At 34.9% G+C, this 21,682-nt stretch overlaps 2 protein-coding genes across 2 annotated transcripts; both read left to right on the top strand.

The window, feature by feature from the left end:
- Positions 1-1,705: 1,705 nt before the first annotated feature.
- CBG16807 lies at positions 1,706-13,400 on the top strand (the record flags this gene model as incomplete). The annotated part of the gene is made up of 16 exons (XM_002645068.1): positions 1,706-1,807; positions 2,361-2,480; positions 3,210-3,383; positions 3,696-3,836; positions 4,356-4,427; positions 4,887-5,071; positions 6,331-6,539; positions 6,806-7,026; positions 7,086-7,192; positions 8,089-8,264; positions 8,323-8,410; positions 8,901-8,982; positions 10,209-10,650; positions 12,861-12,955; positions 13,091-13,186; positions 13,266-13,400. 16 exons carry the CDS (start codon positions 1,706-1,708, stop codon positions 13,398-13,400), a joined length of 2,445 nt encoding a protein of 814 aa, XP_002645114.1.
- Positions 13,401-18,864: 5,464 nt separating this feature from the next.
- CBG27829 lies at positions 18,865-19,646 on the top strand (the record flags this gene model as incomplete). The annotated part of the gene is made up of 2 exons (XM_045236334.1): positions 18,865-18,976; positions 19,435-19,646. 2 exons carry the CDS (start codon positions 18,865-18,867, stop codon positions 19,644-19,646), a joined length of 324 nt encoding a protein of 107 aa, XP_045099900.1.
- Between the last annotated feature and the right edge of the window lie 2,036 nt (positions 19,647-21,682).

The raw sequence follows: 21,682 nt of genomic DNA, 5'->3' as shown, positions 1-21,682 counted from the left end.
AGGGATTCGCACGAGGAGGGGTGAATTATAAGCTTTCACTCTATATACATCTACACAACATATCATTAGAGAGCTTCTAGAAATTTCTAGAACACAAAAAATATTTTTTTGCTTTTGAAATTCTAAAAAATAATGTTCTCCACATTCAATTTCGAAGAAGGACCCGAAGAGCCGGACCCACCAAAACGAAAAAGTCGAAAGGATCGAAGTGTTAGGTACCTAAGAGCCCGAACTGCCACTCAAAAAGAGGTAATTTTGACTCTTAAATCCAAATTTTTGGATAAAGGAGAGGGGCGGGACTCGGGACTTCCACTCCAAAGATTCTAAAATTTCGAATTAGCGCTCAACTGGAAGTTTGTGATAATATGACTATTTTGACATATGGGTGTACTTCGATATTTAATGATTTATCAAGAGAATCTGAAATTTTGGTTTACACAATTACAGAAGAATTATTATTATGGTCAGGTGAGGAAGCCAACTTTAAAGGCGCATATCTCAAAAACTACGGTACTTATCAAAAAGTTGTAAATTATAAAATATGTAAAATTTTATTTTAAACAATTTCGCAGTTGACAACTTTTTACTAGCTAATTTAGTTTCTGAGATATGCGCCTTTAAAAAGGCGAAGAAGCCAAGACGAATTCGTTTTTGAGATATGTGCATCATCTTTAAAGGCGCATATCTCCAAAACTACAGTACCTATCAAAAATTTGAAAATTATAAAAATATGTAAAATTTTATTTGAAGCAATTCTATAGTTGACAATTTTATTCTATCTATTTTGGTTCGCGAGATATGCGCCTTTAAAGAGCCGCAGACACCGATACGCCACCTATTCCTTACGCCCCATCTTTAAAGGCACATATCTCCAAAACTAGAATAGCTAGAGAAAAGTATTCAACTAAAAAATTAAAGATCTATTTTAGTTTGATCAAACTTAATAAAATTCAAAAAAATCAATATGGTATTAAGCACATTTTCAGACTTTCAAAAATGCGAAAAAAATCTTGAGAAAATTTTTTTTTTAATTTTCAGAATTTTTCTCATTTTCAAAAGTGCTTCATACTATTTGGATTTTTCTGAAAATTTCAGAATAGACAAATTCAAACATGACCTTCATTTTAGTAGTTGACAACTTTTTTAAAACTATTGTAGTTTTTGAGATATGCGTTTTTAAACATAAGCCACACTCGAAATTTTTCTCATGTTTTCAGAAATTTAGCTTGGTCCCTTTAAACTCAATTCTTATGAAATTTACATTAATCGATAGGAAATTTTAAGTAGATCATTTTAACATTTTAAAATTACAAAAAATTCAATTTTCAAAGCTTCCAGGGTCCAAAAAACGGGTCCCTCTCATTTTTTTTTTGCATATTTTCAATAACATGTAATTTTCTTCTTCAAAATTTTGGGTTCAAAACACAAAATTATCACACCCACACAGTTTTTTTTTGTTTACACAAAAATCCTAAATTTCTCGGTAAACTTGATAAGATTTGGTCCCCATATGGGATTTGAAAATTTTGGCATTAAAACACCTGAAAATAAGAAATTTTTCAGAGAAAAATTGATGATTAAGGGGGCCAAAAGTGCAGATCAAGGGGTATAATTATGTGTAAAATAGTGATAATGACAGTAGTATAAAAGAAAAGGAAATTCTAGAAAATTCCAATTTTTCTATTTTCCTGAAATTTTGAAAAATATGTCTCTTCCAATGAAAAATCTCGGAAAATCCAAAAATCGCTCTGAATCCAACTATTATGAAAATGAGTCACCGAAATGGATACCTCAGGCAACTGATAGGGTAATTTTTACTGTTAAAAATTTCTTAAAATTATTTTTCTAAACAAAAAATTAGCAAAAAAGTTTCGCAATAAATTTTTTTTTTTGAAAATTTTCAGATTTTTTCTTTTTTGGATGCCTGAAAACGTGCTTTGAAATATTACGATTTTGCTGAAATTTTTAGAGTATATTGAATAAAAATAGAGCTTCATTTTTGTAGTTGACAACTTTTTTCTAGCTACTCTAGTTTTTGAGATATGTGCCTTTAAAGAGACACAGACACCTAGACGCTACCACCCTCTTTGAAGGCGCGCATCGTCGTCTTTAAAGGCGCATATCTCGAAAACTAGAATAACTAGAAAAAAGTTGTCAACTACAAAAATGAAGCTCTATTTTTGTTTAATATACTCTGAAAATTTGAAAGAGATCTAAAAAATTTGAGCTAGTTTTTTTGGCGCTAAAAACGAGAAATTTTAAAATCCTTTTATCTCCACTTCTAGCAGTCCAATCTAGCTAATTTTTAGATCAATCGATTCGCAATTTTGTAGAAATTTTAAAAATCAAAAAATTTCTAGGAACGCTTTGCTTCTTCGTCCTCTGATGGTCCATCAACTTCCAACAGCTATCTCTCCACATCACAACTCGTCGCACCGGTTCTTCAGGCAAAATTCCCAAAGCCTGGGAGTCGGAGAGAGGTAATACACAGCTTTAAAGGCGCATATCTCAAAAACTGCCGTACCTATCAAAAAGTTGTAAATTACAAAAATGCGTAAAATTTTTTCATAAACAGTTTTGTAGTTGACAAGTTTTTTCTATCTAACTCGGTTTTTGAGATATGCGTCTTATAGATGAGACACAGAGAAACGAGAGAGTCTCGGTGTATGCGTCTCTTTAAAGGCGCATAGCTCAAAAACTAGAATAGCTAGAAAAAAGTTGTCAACTACAAAATTGAAGCTCTATTTTTGTTTAGTCCACTGGGAAAATTTCGAAAAAATCTGGAGCACTTTTTTCAGATAAAATAATGCTGAAAATTAAAAAAAAAATTTTTTCTGAAAATGCGCTCTAATGAACCATTCCGGAAAAAGTGATAATTTTGATATTTCGAGCCTTCTAGGTACTAAATTTCATGATATAGGGGTGCACTTTTAGATACACATTAATTAAAGGATTTGGGGAAATTCAGTGAGCTGCGAAATTTTGCAAAATGAGCCAAAATGGAAATTCAGGGGGAAGGGAAATGAGCAATGTGCATTTTTGGGGAATTTCGAAAATTAAGTTTTCAGCTAGTCAGGGATCGAAAATCCCGCCTATCTTGAATTTTTCACAGCTGAACGGTTGACTGGTTTTTCAGATTTTCAGAAAAAAAAAATTAAAAAAAATTTTTTTTTTGAAAATTATAATATCAGATTTCCCCTTATTTTCAGCCTACCTACTATACACACCATGACACCGATGACGATGATGATCTACCGTATGACTATGGTGAAGGCCCATCGACGTCTTCTAGCCATCCTCTGGCCGGTGCCACGTCATCATTCCATCTAAAAACATCAAGATGGGCAATGGTTAGAGAGAAAAGCCCGCAAATCATTTCAAAGGTACATGTTTTATTTGAAATTTGCAAAGTACACTAACCAAGACTAGAGCTTCATTTTTGTAGTTGGTAACTTTTTTCTAGCTAGTCTAGTTTTCGAGATATGCGCCTTTAAAAAGGCGCAGAGACGCTATCTCCCTCCTTCGAGAGGGCATATTGCCCTTTTTAAAGGCACATATCTCAAAAACTAGGATAGCTAGAAAAAAGTTGTCAACTACAAAAATGAAGTTCTAGTTTGGATTAGTATACTCTGAGAATTTCAGAAAACTGAAAAACTCCCAAAATTCAAAACTCCCGCCTAACCGTTTCCTTTCAGGAGGCCAAACTCCAGGACAAGAGGAGACAGTTGGATTCGAATAAAGGAAGAGTTCGATTGAAATTTGAAAAAAGTGCAAAAAAGAGAAATGAAGAAATTGCACAAAATAATTCGTTTAGCGATGTTGTAAAAACGGCAATGGTAAGAGAGTGGGAGAGAGAGGGAGACGCAGAGAAACGAGAGAGCTCTCGTTGTCTGCGTCTCACTAGACAGCTTCAAAACCGCGTAACTCGATAACTAGAAGAGCTATCGAAAATTTGAAAATTGGAAAAGGAAGAGTGTTAAATTTTACACATTTTTTTAGTTGAAAGTTTTTCAATAGCTCTTGCCGTTTTTGAGATATGCGCCTTTAAAGATGAGAAGCAGGGAAACGAGAGGTCTGTGTGTCTGCGTCTCTTTAAAGGCGCATATCTCGTGAACCAGAAAAGCTATCAAAATTTGGTGAACTACAGAAATATATCCTATAAAATGTTACATATTTTGAACAATAATTCGTACTGTTATTCATAAAAATCGGAAAAATCGGAAAGAGTATTAGTTATCACAAGAAATAACATGATTAATTGTTTTTTTTTGTCAATTTTTGGCACATTTCTTGTATCTTGGAAGACAGGAAATTAGAAAGTTATGTAGAATAATAACAAAAATATTCTGTATCAGAATTCTGATAAGTTATCAGTATCTTACAATACAACTATACAACGCGTTGTATACAAAATGGTGTGCCAAAAAGTAAGTTTGTGTAGTGAGTTTTTGAAAAATTAAGATATCTGAAAAACTAAGATAGCTAGAAAAATTTTAGCAGTTATAAAAATGTAAAGCATAAAACTTTACACATTTTGTTAGTTGAAAGTTGTTTGATAGCTCTAACCGTTTTTAAGAAATGCGCCTTTAAAGAGACGCAGACAGTTAGGTTCTCTCGTTTCTCGCCCCTTGGATTTTAAAGGCGCATATCTCAGGAATGGTGAGAGCTAGCAAAATTTTCTAAACTAACAAAATGTGTAAAATTTCAAGAAAAATAAATTTGTAGTTTACCATTTTTTTGATAGCTCTTATCGTTTTTGAGATATGCGCCTTTAAAGAGAACTATGCATTCTGGCTTCTCTGGACTTTAATGGCGCATATCTCAAAAACGGTTATAGCTATTAAGATTTTGTAAACTAACAAAATGTACCTAAAAACATGCTCCAGATGCTCCGCACATGGATTTCCGCGATGGAACATGACGAACGAGAATCTGAGCCGGAACGTGATCGAACTACAACGAATGCAGAGCCCACAACAGAGAATGGGGATATTCTTCCGGCACCGCCGGTTTTTGTACCCAGATTGAGTGGATGGACACAGACAAAAGAGTATTTGAAGGATAAGTGGCTGTGAGTTTTATAATATTCTAGAATTTTCGATTGATAGCGTTTTGAAGGTCCAACTTGATAGGCCCTAGCCTATGTTTAGAAATCGCTCTGAGTGTCTTAGATTTTCAGAGATTTTCCCGAAAAACTAGAAAAAGCTTAACAAACATATTTAAATACCATAATGTTAGAAATTTTAAGAGCTATATTTTTGTAGTTTACTATTTTTTGATGTATCAAACTGTTCTTGAGATATGCGCCTTTAAAGAGACGTAGCCTACCGAGGGACGGGGAGTGCATTGTAGTCTGCGTTTCTTTAAAGGCGCATATCTCAAGGATCCTTGAAGGTATTAAAAAACAGTTTATTACAAAAACGTAGGCCTTCAAATTTTTCATATTTCACAATTGACAAAATTGTGATATCTCTTTTAGTTCCCGAGATATGCGCTATTAAACCAACGCAGACTAACATGGCTGACCTCCTACAGGCTGAATGTTTAAAGGCGCATATCTCCAAAACAAAAAGAGCTAGTTGAAATTTGTAATTTGAAAAATATTTGAAATATCAAGAGCTATATTTGTGTAATTTACTATTTCTCAATACAAGATACTGTTCTTGAGGTACGCGCCTTTAAAGAGACGCAGACTACCAAGGGAAGGGGGAGCGCATGGTAGTCTGCGTCTCTTTAAAGTCTCATATCTCAAGAATTTTGAGAGATGTCCAAAAATGGTTTGTTGTGAAAGTATAGCCCTTAAAAAGTTGCATATTCTCCAATTTACAAAAGCTTGATATATCTTTTCGTTCCCGAGCTATGCGCCTTTAAAGAAACGCAGATTACCATGCGCTCTAACCTCCACACCCTTCAGCGCACTGAAAACTTTGAAGACGCATATCTCGAGAACCAGTCAAGATACCAAAGTTTTGTAAATCGGATATTGTGTACAAACTCAAGGGCTACAGTTTTATTAAAAAACGTTTTTGATATCTTCACTCATCTCCTAGATATGCGTCTTTAAAGAGACGCGAGCCACCACGCTCTTTGCCGTCCTCCCCCTTCCGCAAACTTTAAAGGCGCATAACTCTAGAATGAAAAAAACTAGCAAAAAGCTACAAACTAACAAAATATGTAAAATTTCAAGAGCTACATTTCTTTGGTATACCATTTTACAATATCTGTAAAACTACAAAAGTTATGGTCTATTTTCCCCAGACGCCCACTTTAAACCTTTAAAGGCGCATATCTCAAGAACCAATTAAGCTATTAGAACTCTAAAAATTCCAGTCAACTCCGCTACTTTTATGTCACCGAAAACTCGACATTCTTCTACTACTGGTCAGCACTAATCACAATTGGAATCATTTATAACATGTGTGCAATGGTCATCTTCATTTTCGACGATATTCATCTAGGATATTTCAAACAATGGCTCTACATCAACATGTTCTTTGATGTCTGCTACATTTTGGATTGTTTAATTGGCTCGAGACTTGGTTGGTGTTAATTAGTCAATTAACTGTAATTAGGAAGGTATTTCAGCATTCAACTATGAAGGAAATGAGGTTCGGGACACTTCGAAAATGTTGAAAAACTATAAAAAGAGCGCAAGAGCAATTTACGATGTGGTATGCTTGGTTCCTTCGGATTTTGTGCTTTTTTTCTGGAGTCAATATTCAATTGTCAGGGGTTTTCGAATGATTAAGAGTGAGTTTAGGGGGTCTGAAGGTTCCGAAAAGCCTTAAAAAGCCTGAATTTCCAGTCTATCGCCTCTACGAATTCATCATTTTAACCCAACGTCGTACGGATTGGCCCCACTTCATGAAAATCCTATTTTTAACCACTGCATGTGGAATTCTGTTCCATTGGAATGCATGTGTGTACTTTTTGTTCTCCCTATTTGAAGGGCTCACTGAGGATGACACCAATGCTTTTGGATTCTCATACTACAAAGTTTTCGATCCAAGATTCCCGAGTTGTGATGTAAGTGGCCGGTCGGCCGCGGCCGACCGCGGTCAGACCCTTAATTTCTAAATATTCAGGCATTGTACGACGAATCATGTTGGTATCCGGAGGACGAAGAGGTTTTGGATATACGGGACGAACGACCAAAGTATATGCACCAGATGTATCAGTTTTGGAAGGATAAGTGAGTGTTGAAAGAGCTGGCTAAGAAATGTCAACTGCGAAAATATTTGTCTGAAAATTTGGGGTAATTTGATAGTTTATAACTTTTAGATAGCTTTCATGGTTTTTGTGATATGCGCCTTTAAAGTTTTCTGCTTGCAGAAATGGGAGGATGCCTCTTTAAAAGCGCATATCTCAAAAATCGTTGGAAATATCAAAATATTATTTATTATGAAAATGTAGCCCTTTGAATTTTACATATTTTAATAGTTTTCAACTAAAATATAATAGTTTTCAATATTTCAACTTTTTGATATCCTTTGCTATTTTTGAGATATGCGCCTTTAAAGGGACGCCAGGTACCATGCGCTCTAGCGTCCTCCCCTTTCCGCAGGCTGCAAACTTTAAAGGCGCATATCTCAAGAATAGAGGAAGCTATCAAAAAGTTGTAAACTGAGAACATATGTGAAATTTTAAGAACTTTATTTTTGTAATTGACCAAATTTTAAAATGTCAATTGGCTAGTGAGATACGCTTCTTTAAAGTTTTAAAATTGCAAACAGAGGAGAACGCCTCTTTAAAGGCGCATATTTCAAGAATCTTTAAAGATGTCATAAAATAAATTATTATGAAAATATAGCTCTTTAAATTTTACACATTTTGAAAGTTTACAACTTTTTGATACCTTTCAAAGTTTTTGAGATGTGCACCTTTAAAGCGACGACAGCCACCATGCGATCCATCCTTCCACAGGCTGAAAGCTTTAAAGGCGCATATCTCCAGAATGGTGCAAGCTATCAAAAAACCATAAACTAAGGAAATATGTAAAATTTTAAGAACTTTATTTTTGTAATTAACTACTTTCTGGTAGCTCCTCTGGTTTTTAAGATATGCGTCTTCAAATTTTAATTTTCTCAGGTATGACATCTTCTCAATGGGAAACTTCTCTCGTGAGTACAGTATGACACTCTATTGGTCATCCTTGACCATCACAAAATGCGGACAACAGCCATGGCCATCGTCAAGCTATCAGAATGCTCTTGAAATTTTTGATACACTTATTGGAGTGTTAGTGTTCGCTACGATTATTGGAGGTGAGTTTGAACTTCAACTTTGGCGCCAAAAATAAAAAATTTTGAATAATTATTCCAGGAGTCGGTAGTGTCGTCACCCAGATGAGTCAAAATGTGAACACATTTCGAGAAATGATGGATGGTATCAAGTTCTATATGAATTACAGGTGAGGAAGTGCACTCCATTGAGAAGTAGCAGAGCAGCTAGTTGCCTGCGTCTCTTTAAAGGCGCATACCTCAACAACTAGTGTAGCTAGCACAACATAGTAAACTACAACGTTTTTCTTGAAATTTCCTACATTTTTATGGTTATCAACTTTTTGATAGCTTTCACTATTTTTGAGATATGCGCCTTTAAAGTTTTCAGGCTGCAGGAGGGGGGACGCCAGAGTGCATGGTAGTCTGCGTCTCTTTAAAGGCGCATATCTCAAAAAGCACTAAAGTTATCAAAAAATAGACAACTACAAAAATATAGCGCTTAAAGTTCTACATATTTTAGTAGTTAACAACTTTCTGATAACTCTTATCATTTCTGAGATATGCGCCTTTAAAAAGTATACATATGAAGAGAGAGCGCTCCATCGCTCAGACAGAGGAGCTCAGCAAACGCGCTCCTTTGCGAATATCGTTTTTTTCTCAATTTTTTCTCAATTTCAGAGGTGTCCAATGGCAAATTCAAGAACGTGTGCTGAACTGTTTCCTCTATTTGAACAGCCACAATCAATTATATGAAGAGGATGTGAGTTTTAGGAAATTTGAAAAAAATTTTTGAGAAAGTTTTTTTTTTCAATCCTGTAACTTGGCTCAAAATCAAGCTAGAATCTTGATTTTCGGCTTAAAATGTCTAGAAAATCAAGGAAATCTAGAAAATCTAAAAAAAACACAGATCATTAATCAAATAAAAAAGTTTATTCGAAAAAATCCGAAGGAAGTTTAAAAAGTCAGAATTCGAGATGCTTTTTTTCTGACCTAATTATCTCACCAACAAAGTAAGGCATCAAAATTTAATCAATTACAAAAATATAGCTCTTTTAATTTTACACATTTTATTAGTTGATTAATTTTCAATAGCTTTTATCGTTTTCGAGATATGCGCCTTTAAAGAGACGCAGACTACCATGCACTCTGGCGTCCTCCCCTTTCTGCAAGCTGAACTTTAAAGGCGCATATCTCGGGAATAAAGAGAGATATTGGAATTTTGGAAACTATTAAAATATGTAAAATTCTAAGGGCTACATTTTGGTAATTAACTGTCGTCTGGTATCTCTAACGATTTTTGAGATATGCGCCTTTAAAGATACGCAGAGAAGCTGGGGTGTCTTCACCAACTCTGAAAAGCATTAAAGTTATTGTAAACCTAGAAATTTGAAAATTTTGTGAAAATGAAAGAGAAGAAAAAAGGTTGAGTTTTTATTAAGAAAATTTCGAAATTTCTAGAATTAAAACTTTTACGACAGCTAATTGAAAAAAAAATTCGAATTTTGCAAAAAAGTGACTTTGAAAATTTAAATTTCCATAACTTTTTTATTTGGAAAGATTTCTAAATATTGTTGATTACAAAAATTTAGCCCTTAATATTTTACACATTTTGTTTGTCAAAAACTTTTTTGTACCATTTTTGGTTTCTGAGATATGCGCCTTTAAAGATACGCGCGTCACCACGCACTTGGTGCTAGCTGAAACTTTTAAAGGCGCATATCTCAGGTATGGTGGAAACTAGAAAAAAGTAACTAACTAACAAAATGTAGCTCTTGAAATTTTACAATTTTTTCAAATTTACAACTTTTTCGTATCTTCCCTGGTTTGCGAGATATGCGCCTTTAAAAAGGCAGAGACAGTTACGCCAAGCCAGCCGATCTCCAACTGCTCTTAACTCTTAACTCTGCTCAAAATTAACTTAGAAACTAGATTCTTGACTTGAAAAGTTTTTCAGATTCCCTTCTTTCTAAAAATCTAAACTTCCAGGAAATCCTCTCCTCACTTCCACCTCGAATTCAAGCCAAAATCGCCAGCGACCTCCACTCAGAAACCCTATCTCATGTGTTACTTTTTTCGAAATGTGAACAACGGATGATTGATGAACTCGTTCTTCTTGTCAAACAACAAGTCTTCTCTCCAAATGATTATCTTTGTCGAAAAGGGGAATTAGCACAAGAGATGTTTATAGTGAAAAAAGGCAAACTAGCAATTATTGACGATGAAACTGGCATTGAATTGGATGTATTGGAGGAGGGATGCACATTTGGAGAGCTTTCGGTTATTCATGTTCCCGGGAATACGCTTGGAGATCGGAGAAGTGTATCATTGAGAGCTATTGGCTACTCGGATGTGTTTGTTTTACACAAAGATGATGTTTCTAAACTGCTGAATGAATATCCGGAGGAGAGAGTTCGCTTGTTGGAAAATGGTGAGATATTTGAGAGTCAAAAATGTAGAAGCTGTTATTAGCCAAAACTTGAAGAAATTCCGGTTTTTCCTAGCTATATTTCAAGTTTCTACGTCAAATTCTAACATAGTTATGGTATTTTAAACTTTGGGCCCCCCCCCCCCCCCCCTAATTTTCATTACCCATTTCAAAAAACAGAGTGTAACTTATTTAGTTTAACAGATATTTTAAAATGATAAATTTGTAAAATGTAGCTTATAAAATTTTACACATTTTGTAAATTTACAATTGTTTGATAGCTTTCACCGTTTATGAGTTATGCGCCTTTAAACAGACGTCCTCTCTTGGTAGTCTCCGCCTCTTTAAAGGCGAATATCTCAAAAACGGTAGGAAGTACTTCAATTTTGTTAATTGTTAAAGATGTAACATTTAAAGGGCTACATTTTTATAATAAATAATATTTTGATATTTCCAACGATTTTTGAGATATGCGCCTTTAAAGAGACGCAGACTAGCATGCACTCTGGCGCCGACCACAAAAGCTGAAACTTTTAAAGGCGCATATCTCAAAAAAATTAAAGCAATCGAAAAATTGTAAATTGCAAAAATGTAGCCTGTTAATTATTACATATCTTCCAACAAACAAAAGTTTGCTATCTTTTTTGTTTCTGAGATATGTGCCTATAAAGTTGAAAAATGGGGAGAAAGCCACATAATAGTCTGCGTCTCTTTAAAGGCGCATAACTCAAAAACCTTGAAAGGTATTTTAGTTTTATAAACTGCAAGTGATGTAAAATTTTAAGGGCTTTATTTTCACAATAAACTATTTTTTGACATCCCTAACGATTCTTGAGTTATGCCCCTTTAAAGAGGCACAGACTACCAAGCGCCTTGGTAGCTCTCCAGGAAGAGAGGAAAACTTTAAAGGCGCATAACTCAAAAACCGTAAAAAATATCAAAAATATGTCAACTACAAAAACAATTGCCTTAAAATTTCACACATTTTCCAATTTACAACTTTTTAATTGCTTTTATCGTTTTTGAGATATGCGCCTTTAAAGTTGGCAGGGACGCAGACATCAAAGCACACCAGTTTCTCTGCGTCTCTTTAAAGGAGCATATCTCGCGTACCATAAGAGCTATTAAAAAATTGGCAACTAACAAAATTTTTGTCTGGAAATTTTACTATCAGTAACTGTATTAAAATCACTCTGAAAATGATCACAATAATCAAAAAAAAATTAAGAAAAATAATTTATTTTTTCATTTGAAAATAAAGTAGCTCTGTGACGCTCAGAATGCCCTTGTCATTAATCGAAGTAATTGTAGAATCTGCAAAATTGCAAAAATTAGAAAATGCGCTCCATTGCAAACCTACATTAATATGATAGTAGTCCTCTTCTTGGATAATCTCTTTTGAAAATCAGAGGATCGAAATCTGGAAAAATCGATTATTGATTTTTTCAAACTACTAAAAAAAGCTTACATTATTCTCCGAGAAGGGGACAAATATTGCTCATATTTGATTGAGAAGAGAGTTGAGGGAAAAGGGAAGCTGATTTTTGTGAGAACTGATTTGTGGATTTTATCGATTTGACTTTTTATTTTCTGATAAGGATCTAAACTTCGTGGAAGTCTGAAATGTTGGCAGTTCAAAAATTAAGAAAACAAACGTGAAATTTCAAATTTTTCATATCGAAAAATGAAAAAGAAAAAGAGACGCAGAGAAGCTAGAGAGTCTCGTTGCCTGAGTCTCCACGCCAGGAGGTATACCTCAAAGAAAAGATATGCAAATTTTGTAAATTGCAAATTTGTTTGCCTTGAAATTTTACATATTTTATTAGTTAACAACTTTTTGATAGCTCCAAACGTTTTTGAGATATGCGCCTTTAAAGAAAGGGCGCCCGAAACGAAGCGCCTGGGTGTCTGCGTCTCTTTAAAGGCGCATATCTCAAACACTAAGAGAGCTATTTAAAATTTGTAAATTACAAAAATGTGTATTTTTAAATTTTCTATATACTATTAGTTGAAAAATTTTTGACAGCTTTAACCGTTTTTGAGATATGCGCCTTTAAAGAGACACACCCACCTAAACACCTGGATTTACCTTCAAAGTCCCATAACTTCCTTTAAAATAAACCTAGAAACTTGATTTTTGGCTTAAAATGAATGGAAATTCTTACTCTTCTGAAAGTTCGATTGATTCAATTGCAAGTTAAAAAAAATTCCAGCTCGCCGTATGCTCCACTCCAAAGGGCTGCTGGAAACCAACGAGTTGGGAGAGATGAAATGTGATGATCCCGAAGATATGGATGATGAGGCTTTGGTGGGTTTAGACTTCAGAATATGGAGTTTTTGATGTAAAATTCAGATTTTTCATGAAATTTTAGTCTAGAAATTTCATTTTTAGAATATTTTCCAAAAAAACAATTTTTTCAAAAAATTAATAAAATTGTTCCAGGTAGATTTCATGTCCGTTGATGAGCAATTGGATCGGCTGGAAAGAATAGTAGATGGGTTGAATAAGGATTTAAATAATCGTATCATTTCGTTTTCGGTAAGAGAAATTACAGTAATCCAAAATTTAAAAAAAATTTTAAAAAAAATTTCGAAAATTTATTATCTGAAACTTTCAGCACTTTGCCGGTCATATGAAACAACGTGTGACGTCACTGGAGGACACATTCAATCTGAATAAAACCAGAATTCGTTCGGACCTTTTCGAGGGGATTCTGAAGACGGATTACCATGATCGACAGCTTCTTACTTGACAACTTGTCAATCACTTTTTTCTCTTTTTGTCACAAAATATTTGTACATGTATGATGTATACTACGCCATATATATTCTTAAATGTCTTATTCTTTTTTTTCCGAAAAAAAAATTTTTTTCGGAAATTTTTTTGTGATTTTCTGTATATTTTTGTGATCGGTTCATTTTTTTTCCATATTCCCAAAACTTGTATTTTTCTGAAAAAAAGTTCAAATTTTTAAAAATCGCTGAAATAAATTTAATTAATTTTTTTTTTCAAATTTTCAATTTTTTTTAGATTCCATGAGTTTCAGAATAGTTACTGAAATAGTTTGGCCGTATTTAAGCTTATTTTAAAGCTGACTATATGATTTTTGATTTTCCCGCGTGATTAGCTTCAAAATGAGCCCCAACACGGCCTAATTCTGACAATTTTCATTTTGACACACGCGACGCGGTCGCGTAGCGGTTTTTGGTCAGATTTTCAAAACGAACCAAACTGGGTCGTGTTTAGGCTTATTTTGAAGATCACAATTTTAGAAATTTAAAAATTTAAGATTCAAGAGTTCTGGACCAACCGAGCTTCAAGAAATTTTCGAAATGAGTTTCAAAAATATTGGAAAATCCAGTTTTTTCAAACTTTCAACTTGCAGAACTTTCAGAAAACTTTTAAAAACACCATTTTCAGTTTTCCGCACAATCAGCTTTAAAATGAGCCCAAACACGACCTGAAACGGGCATTTTTTTATTTTTGACCCATGCGACGCGGTCGTGTAGCGGTTTTCGGTCAAATTTTCAAAATGAACCAAATTGTGTCGTGTTTGGGCTCATTTTAAAGCTGAAAACTTCATAAATTTAAAAATTCAAGGTTCAAGAAGTTTGGAGCGATAGAAATCTGAAAAAATCTGAAAATGATTTTCAGATTCTAACGTTTTTAGCAAGTTTTGAGCGAATTCTCAAGTACCATTTTTTCTCTTCCTTTTTTTCTTGGTTTTTTTTGCACTTAAAAAACCAAAAATCTGTGTGAAACCATAAGTAAATTGTGTGGTGCTCCACAAAAAAAAAGAAAAAAAAAAAGAAAAAAAATCCCAAGTAGGATACTTTTTTTTGGGTTTTTTCAGTTCATGCATCACTGATTTTTTGGAATTTTCTGGATTTTTTTTTTGAGGAGAAAATTTACAATTTTGTGTTTTTCTTATTTGAAAAAAAAAAGATTTTCAAAAAAAAATATTAAAAATTAAAACAAAATTTTTTTCAAAAAATGTTCCCCCAGGATCTTCGGCAAAGGTCTAAAAGAGCATTGAAAGAGCCAGAAGCCAAAAGATGACCCCCATTTAATATATCTCTTTGCATTTTAGAATAAATATGAAGAACAACGTCTTCAGAAGACGTCTTCTTCCTCACGGACGTCTTCTGAAGGCCCCAATAATTCTAAAGCACCAGAATATTGAATGTGCTCTTTTCCTTTTCCACCCTTCTAAGGTCCCTAGGAGCACAATAAACTCTCTTTTTCCCTTTTTTTCATGAATAAGATATTGATGGTTTCCACCACAAAAACTGAACCCGTGGGCCCCATTTCTGCTTCTTATATGGACCAACCGCATGCTGAAACACACCTAGATAGCTTTATTTAGAGCCTAATTATCTCGGTTCCTATAATAGATATGAAAAAGTGATCAACTGATAAAATGTTTATCATATTCCCATCAACATTTTTGTAGTTTACACTTTTTTGATATCTTTTATGGGAACCGAAATAATTAAGCTTGAAAAAAGAAAGCTGAAAATGCTCTTTTTGGCGGGGTAATTTGTAGTTTTTCTAAGACTTGTAGTCCTTCAAACTCTTCAAAACTTGAATTTTTGAATTTCACGGACTGTCAGCTTCAAAATAAGCATAAACACGACATATTTTGATTGATTTTGAAATTTTGAGCAATAACCGCTACGCGACCGCGTCGTATGAGTCAAAAATTAAAAACGTCAGAACTAGGTGTTACAGCTCATTTTGAAGCTTATAACGCGGGGAGTCCAAAAATCATACTTTAAACGGGTTTCATCGAAAGTTTAAAGTTTGAAAAAGTCTGAGTTTCCAATGCTTTGAAACTAATTTTGTGATATTCTCGAAGTTTCGTTAGTCGAACTTTTTTGAAACTTAATTTTTAGAATTTCTCAGGTTGGCAGCTTCAAAATAAGCCTAAACACGATCCAGTTCGGTTGATTTTGAAAATTTGACAAAAAAACCGCTACGCGACCGCGTCACATTGGCCGAAAATAAAAATTGTCCGGATTAGGTCGTGTTAGGGTTCATTTTAAAGCTGATAACTCGGGAAGATCAAAAGTGAGTGTTCAGCTTCAAAATGAGCTCAAACACGCCTAGTTTCGATAGATTTTGAAAAATGACCTATTTTCAGATGAATGTATTTTGAGATTTTCTCAAAGTTTCGTTGTTTCTAGTTTTTTGAAACTTGAATTTTCGAATTTCTCAGATTGTTAGCTTTAAAACGAGCCTAAATACGACACCTTTTGGTTGATATTGAAAATTTGAAAAAAAAACCGCTACGCGACCGCGTCGCGAGGGTCGAAAATAAAAATTGTCTGAATTAAGCCGTGTTGGGGCTCATTTTGAAGCTAAAAACTCGGGGAGATCGAAAATCGTTCTTTCAAGCGTTTCAGAAAAAATCTGAAAGCCAAAATTTGGATTTTCCGATATTTTGAAACCCATTTTTAGCATTTACAGGAATTTTTTCTATTTTCCTTCATATTATTTTCTCCATTCATAAATCTCTAATCCCCCGCTTTTTTCAATTTCCTTCTTTTTCATATAAATATATGTCAAATCTTCTCTTATCGCTCCCCCAAGCTCCGCCCCTTTTTTCCCTCAGTTCCCGCCAAAAAAACATCCGTTTTCTCTCCAATTTTCTATACAAAAAAGGCGAGGTGTGGTGTTTTTTGGCATTGAACAGATTTTTTCCTATTTCCAGAGCATTTTCTTTCATTATTTTCTCTGAAAGTGGTGCTTCTGCTGGGGACCCCGATTTCTCCTTAGAGCCTCTGGGCCACAGAAAAAAAACCAATATTATTTTCTCTGTTTGTTTTCTCCCCCCGTCGCCTTCTTTTTTTCCGAATTCTTTGGTAAACATTCATTTTACAAGCTATTCAAAAAATTGACGAGAGAGAGAGAGCTCTAGTCGTCATATTTGATTTCCAAAAACATGGCATTGCGTTTCCTTCTTGGGGGGTCTTGTGGCTTTGGAATTGTTCAATATGAACTGAAATTTACATTGTTGAGTTTCTAGGATTTTCAGCTTCAAAATAAGCCTAAACACGCCTAGTTTCGATTGATTTTTAAATTTTACTCATTTTTAGAGAAATGTATAATTTGAGATTTTATCAGAGTTCAGTTGGTCTGGATCTCTTGAAATCTAAAATTTCAAGCTTTTGAGATTGTTAGCTTTAAAATGAGCCTAAACACGACCCAGTTTGGTTGATTTTGAAATTTTGACAAAAAAACCGCTACGCGACCGCGTCGCCGTGGGTCGAAAATGACATTTGTCCAAATTAGGTCGTGTTTAGGCTCATTTCGAAGCTAATCACGTTGGAAGATTAAAAATCGCATTTTCAATGATTTTCAGGACATTCTGAAAGTTTAAATCTAACAAGAAAATAGGTTTTCCGATATTTTATGACTCATTTTGAGATTTTCTCAGCGTCTCCAAACTCCTCAAAACTTACATTTTTAGATTTTTAAGGTTTTCAGCTTTAAAATAAGCCTAAACACAACACAATTTGGATTATTTTAAAAATTTGACCAAAAACCGCTACGCGCCCGCGTCGCGAGGGTCGAAAATAAAAATTGTCCGAATCAGGCCGTGTTGAGGCTCATTTTGAAGCTAATAACGTTGGGAGTTCACAAATCATGCGTTAATCGGTTTTCAGGGCATTTTGAAAGTTTAAAGTTTCCAAAAGGTGGATTTTCCAAAATTTTGTAATCCCTTTTAAGATTTTCTCCGATTTTAGTTGGCCCAATCTTTTTCAAACTTGCATTTTCAGATTTTTAAGGTTTTCAGCTTCAAAATGAGCCTAAACACGACACAATTTGGATTATTTTTAAAATTTGACCAAAAACCGCTACGCGACCGCGTCGCATGGCTCGAAAATGAAAATTGTCCGAATTAGGTTGTGTTTAGGCTTATTTTAAAGCTAATAACTCGGAAAGATAAAAAATCACAGTTGAGAAGATTTTCGGGGAATTCTGAATGCTGAAAAATTCGATTTTCTGGAACTCATTTTAGCACTTTCCGTAGTACGAAGTTCCATATCAATGGAATATTCTAAGATTCTGAGAAATCTAAAGTTTAAAGAAATTTCGAAGATTCTAGATCATCTAAAAAAGAACTCTGAGAACCCTCCCAATTCCTTGAGGGCCTCGAACTCAAAAGTTCTAGAAAAAAGAAGAAGAAGGGCGAGAGGGAGAGCCAAAACTTTTTTAATCATACTGATTTAGGACCCCTTCTTCTTCTTCTTCTTTCCATGCACTTTGTCTTCTCTGCGTCTCTTCTCCTCACACACACTCTCTCTCTCTCAATATCTGCGTCTTCTAGGCTCCGCCCAAAAACTCTTTTTTCCCATTCTCTCAACACACACACACACACTGAGGCAACACAAGTTACACTATCTTTTGATGAGAGTTGGTGAGAGTGAGAGTGAGAGAGAGAGAGGCATACGGAAGGGGCGGCGTGTGCCCCATCAACCACAACCAACACTTCTCTTTTCTTCTTCTTCTGTTTCGGGGTCTCCTCCCAGAGAATTTGTTACTTTTGTTTAGAAAATTTTTTGACACTAAGAAAATATTTTTTCAATTTTTCCTTTTTTTTCAGAATTTGAAAATTCCCAAAATGTTCCCATCATTTCTCTAAACCTCAATTTCTCAGATTTCCCCGAAAAACCGGTTTTTCCTCTTTTTCTATATTTCGATACACAATACATAATTCACTTTTGAATCCATTCCCCACCTGTCCTTTCCCCCCTCTTTCTCTGCGTCTCTCTACTCCCTCTCTCTCTCGCCCTCACCTTGTGGAAACAGTACATGCCTCTAGAAAACTGTCTGTATCTATATTTGTGGATTAGCTAGACAAATTTGGTTAATTGCAAAAATGTTTGGCATAAAATTTCACACCTTTTTGTAGTTTATAGTTTTTGGATAGGTTAATTGGTTTTTGAGATATACGCTCTAGAAGTTGAGGAACCCAAAAAATAGGGTTCAGTTAGAAAAACTCAAGTTTCTCTAGTTGAAAATTAGCCTATTCACACAAGATGCAAATAAAATTAAAGATGAATAAATTTTACACAATTCAAACCTGGAAATTGTGTTCTAGCTTTTTAATATTTCCAGGGGCCGGGCCTGAAATTCGCTTAAAACTTATTTTTTCGATTTTTTTCTTTTTTTTCTCAAAATTCAACTAAAAGAGTTTTTTTCAGAAAAAAATGCGGTGGAGTGGTCCCAAACAGAATTTCCAATTTTTTCTACTACAAATATTTCTAGTTTGCCGATTTTCCACCGGATTGGTATGCCCAATTCCAGCAGCCACGCCAGGAGGTGAGTTGAGTCTCTAAACGCGTCAAAGGCGCCCCAGATATAGGGAAATATAAAAGAAAAACTAATTTTTGAAAAAAGGAGATTCAGGGGGTTTATTTAAGCCAAAATTTTTGAAATTTGGTTGAAAATGAACAAAGTTAGGAGAGTTTGAAATTTTACTAAAAATGTTTTTTTTTCGAAATTTTTTAAAAATTTGAAAAACCATTTTTTTGCCATTTTTCACAGAAACTTTTCTGGAAATTCTGGAAATTCAGAATTTTTAAATTTTGGATGATTTTCAGTCAAGAAAACTTGCTGAAAGTTCTGCAACTTTCCTTCAAAACTTCATTTTAAAAAAAATATTCCAAAAATGTTCAAACTCCCATAACTCCCTTCATTTTTCATATTTTTCCAATATCTTTTTTTTGCTAGAGAGCCCAAAAACCCTATAATCAAAATCCAAAACCCCATTTCTCTAGGATCCCTTCGAAACAAGACGTGTCCCGACTTCAAAGCGAACCCGACATTCGTCCATTGCTGCACCTCAAAATTGCCGCCCACCAATTCGCTGTTGAAAGAAAAACACGGCGTTTATTGTTGCTCGGTGGAGGACTTTGAGAAGGAAAAACAAGACATTGCTAATCAAGAATTGAGGAACTTTTTGAAAGAGTGGGTTCCCCCGTTTTTATGAGTCTGGACACTTTTTTTCCATTTCCTAAATTAAAAGATATATATATGTCTGAAAATATATCTGGAAATATGATTGGAAAACATAATAGCATATTTTATGGGCTTGTTTACCATAACCAGGTTAGGCATAATCAAAAAATACCGAAAAAAAAGACTAAAAAGGGATTGGATTCTAAGTTTAGTGCCAAATTTGAATTTTGGGATCTTTACATTAACCATACCTCTTCTCAACTTTGTCCAAATGATTTGAAACATTATCCAAGATGTTTATTAAATTTTTAGCTTCAAAATGAGCCTAAACACGACCTATTTTAGACGATTTCCATTTTTGACCTACGCGTCGCGGTTGCGTTGCGTGTTCTTTTTTTAATGGGCTATAACTCTGCTCAAAATGATGCAAATGATTTGAAACAATAACCAAATTGTTTGTGAAGTTATGAGCTTCAAAATGAGCCTAAACTTGACCTCTTTACGACGATTATGGGTTTTGACCTACGCGTCGCGTTCGCGTAACGTGTTCATCCCCCTTCTAATAGCCGTATCTCAGCTCAAACTAGTCGGATCAGCTTGAAATAGACCTAATAAAATGTTTATTAGGTTGTCAGCTTTAAAATGAGCTCAAAGATGACCTGTTTTGGACAATTTTGAATTTTGACCTTTGCGTAGCGGGCCTTCCTTTTACATTGAATGGACGTATCTCAATTGAAAATAGTCGGATCAGCCTGAAATTTGAACGAACATGTTTCTCAAGAGCTTAGCTTCAAAACGAGCCTAAACTTGACCTATTTTAGTCAATTCCTAGTTTTGACCGTTTTGACCGTCGCGGTTGCGTTGCGTGCCATATTTTAAAATGAGCCCTAACTCAGCCCAAAATGGTCCAACAGATTCGAAACAATAAACAAAATGTTTGTGAAGTGATGAGCTTCAAAATGTGCCTAATCTTGACCTATTTAGAATTATTTTGAATTTTGATCTACGCGTCGCGGCTGCGTTGCGTGCTGTCTCTTTTCTTAAAAGGGGCTTATCACAACTTAAACTGGTCGGATCGTTTTGAAACTTTAGCAAGCTTATTTCTCAAGGGCTTAGCTTCAAAATGAGCCTAAGTTTGACCTAGTTAAGATTATTTTGAATGTTGATCTACGCGTCGCGGCTGCGTAGCGTGTCCATCCCCTTCCATTAGCCGTATCTCAGCTTAAACTGCTCGGATCGCTTTGAAACTTCTGAAAACTCAGTTCTCAAAGGCTTAGCTTCAAACAAAGTTTGACCTTTGCGTAGCGGGCCTTCCTTTTACATTGAATGGACGTATCTCAATTGAAAATAGTCGGATCAGCCTGAAATTTGAACGAACATGTTTCTCAAGAGCTTAGCTTCAAAACGAGCCTAAACTTGACCTATTTTAGCCAATTCCCAGTTTTGACCTAGGCGTCGCGGTTGCGTAGCGTGCTGTCGCATTTACTTCAAACGGGCGTATCTCAGCTCAAACTAGTCGGATCAGTTTGAAACTTTAAACACAATTTTTGTGAAGTCACGAGCTTCAAAATGATCTCCAACATGACCTATTTTGAATGACTCCGGTTTTCGACCCACGCGTCGCGGTCGCGTAGCGTACCTCTCCCTCATTTCGAAAGACATATCTCAGCTCAAACTAGTCGGATCAATCTGTATCAACCACTCAATCGTTCATAAAGTCACGAGCTTCAAAATAAGCCTAGATTCAGCAGAATCCTCATTTATAAGTTTGCGCTTTTGCGATTTTAACCCTAACTTGCACTATCCAAATCACATCAAAATGTCATAATTTTTCAATAAATTCTATGAGAAATCTAATCCATCAATGCAACAAAAGTTCATTCTCTCATTTCCAAGAAGTAACCCCGTTGGTAACCCCATTTTGCCCAATTTTCTTAGTCATAAAAAGAAACGAACGCTAAGCCTTCTTCTCTGTCGACTCATTTTTTTTTGAGTGGTGGTGGCTGGTTGGAGGCCCCGTTGGGTGCTAATTAAATTGCTCTTTCTCTCCATTTCTCTCGGTCTCTC

The sequence above is a fragment of the Caenorhabditis briggsae genome (genome assembly GCF_000004555.2).
Source record: "Caenorhabditis briggsae complete genome, chrIV, whole genome shotgun sequence".
Classification (NCBI taxonomy): domain Eukaryota; kingdom Metazoa; phylum Nematoda; class Chromadorea; order Rhabditida; family Rhabditidae; genus Caenorhabditis; species Caenorhabditis briggsae.
The sequence above is the reverse complement of the archived record's forward strand: the minus strand, read 5'-3'. Positions and strand labels throughout refer to the sequence as shown.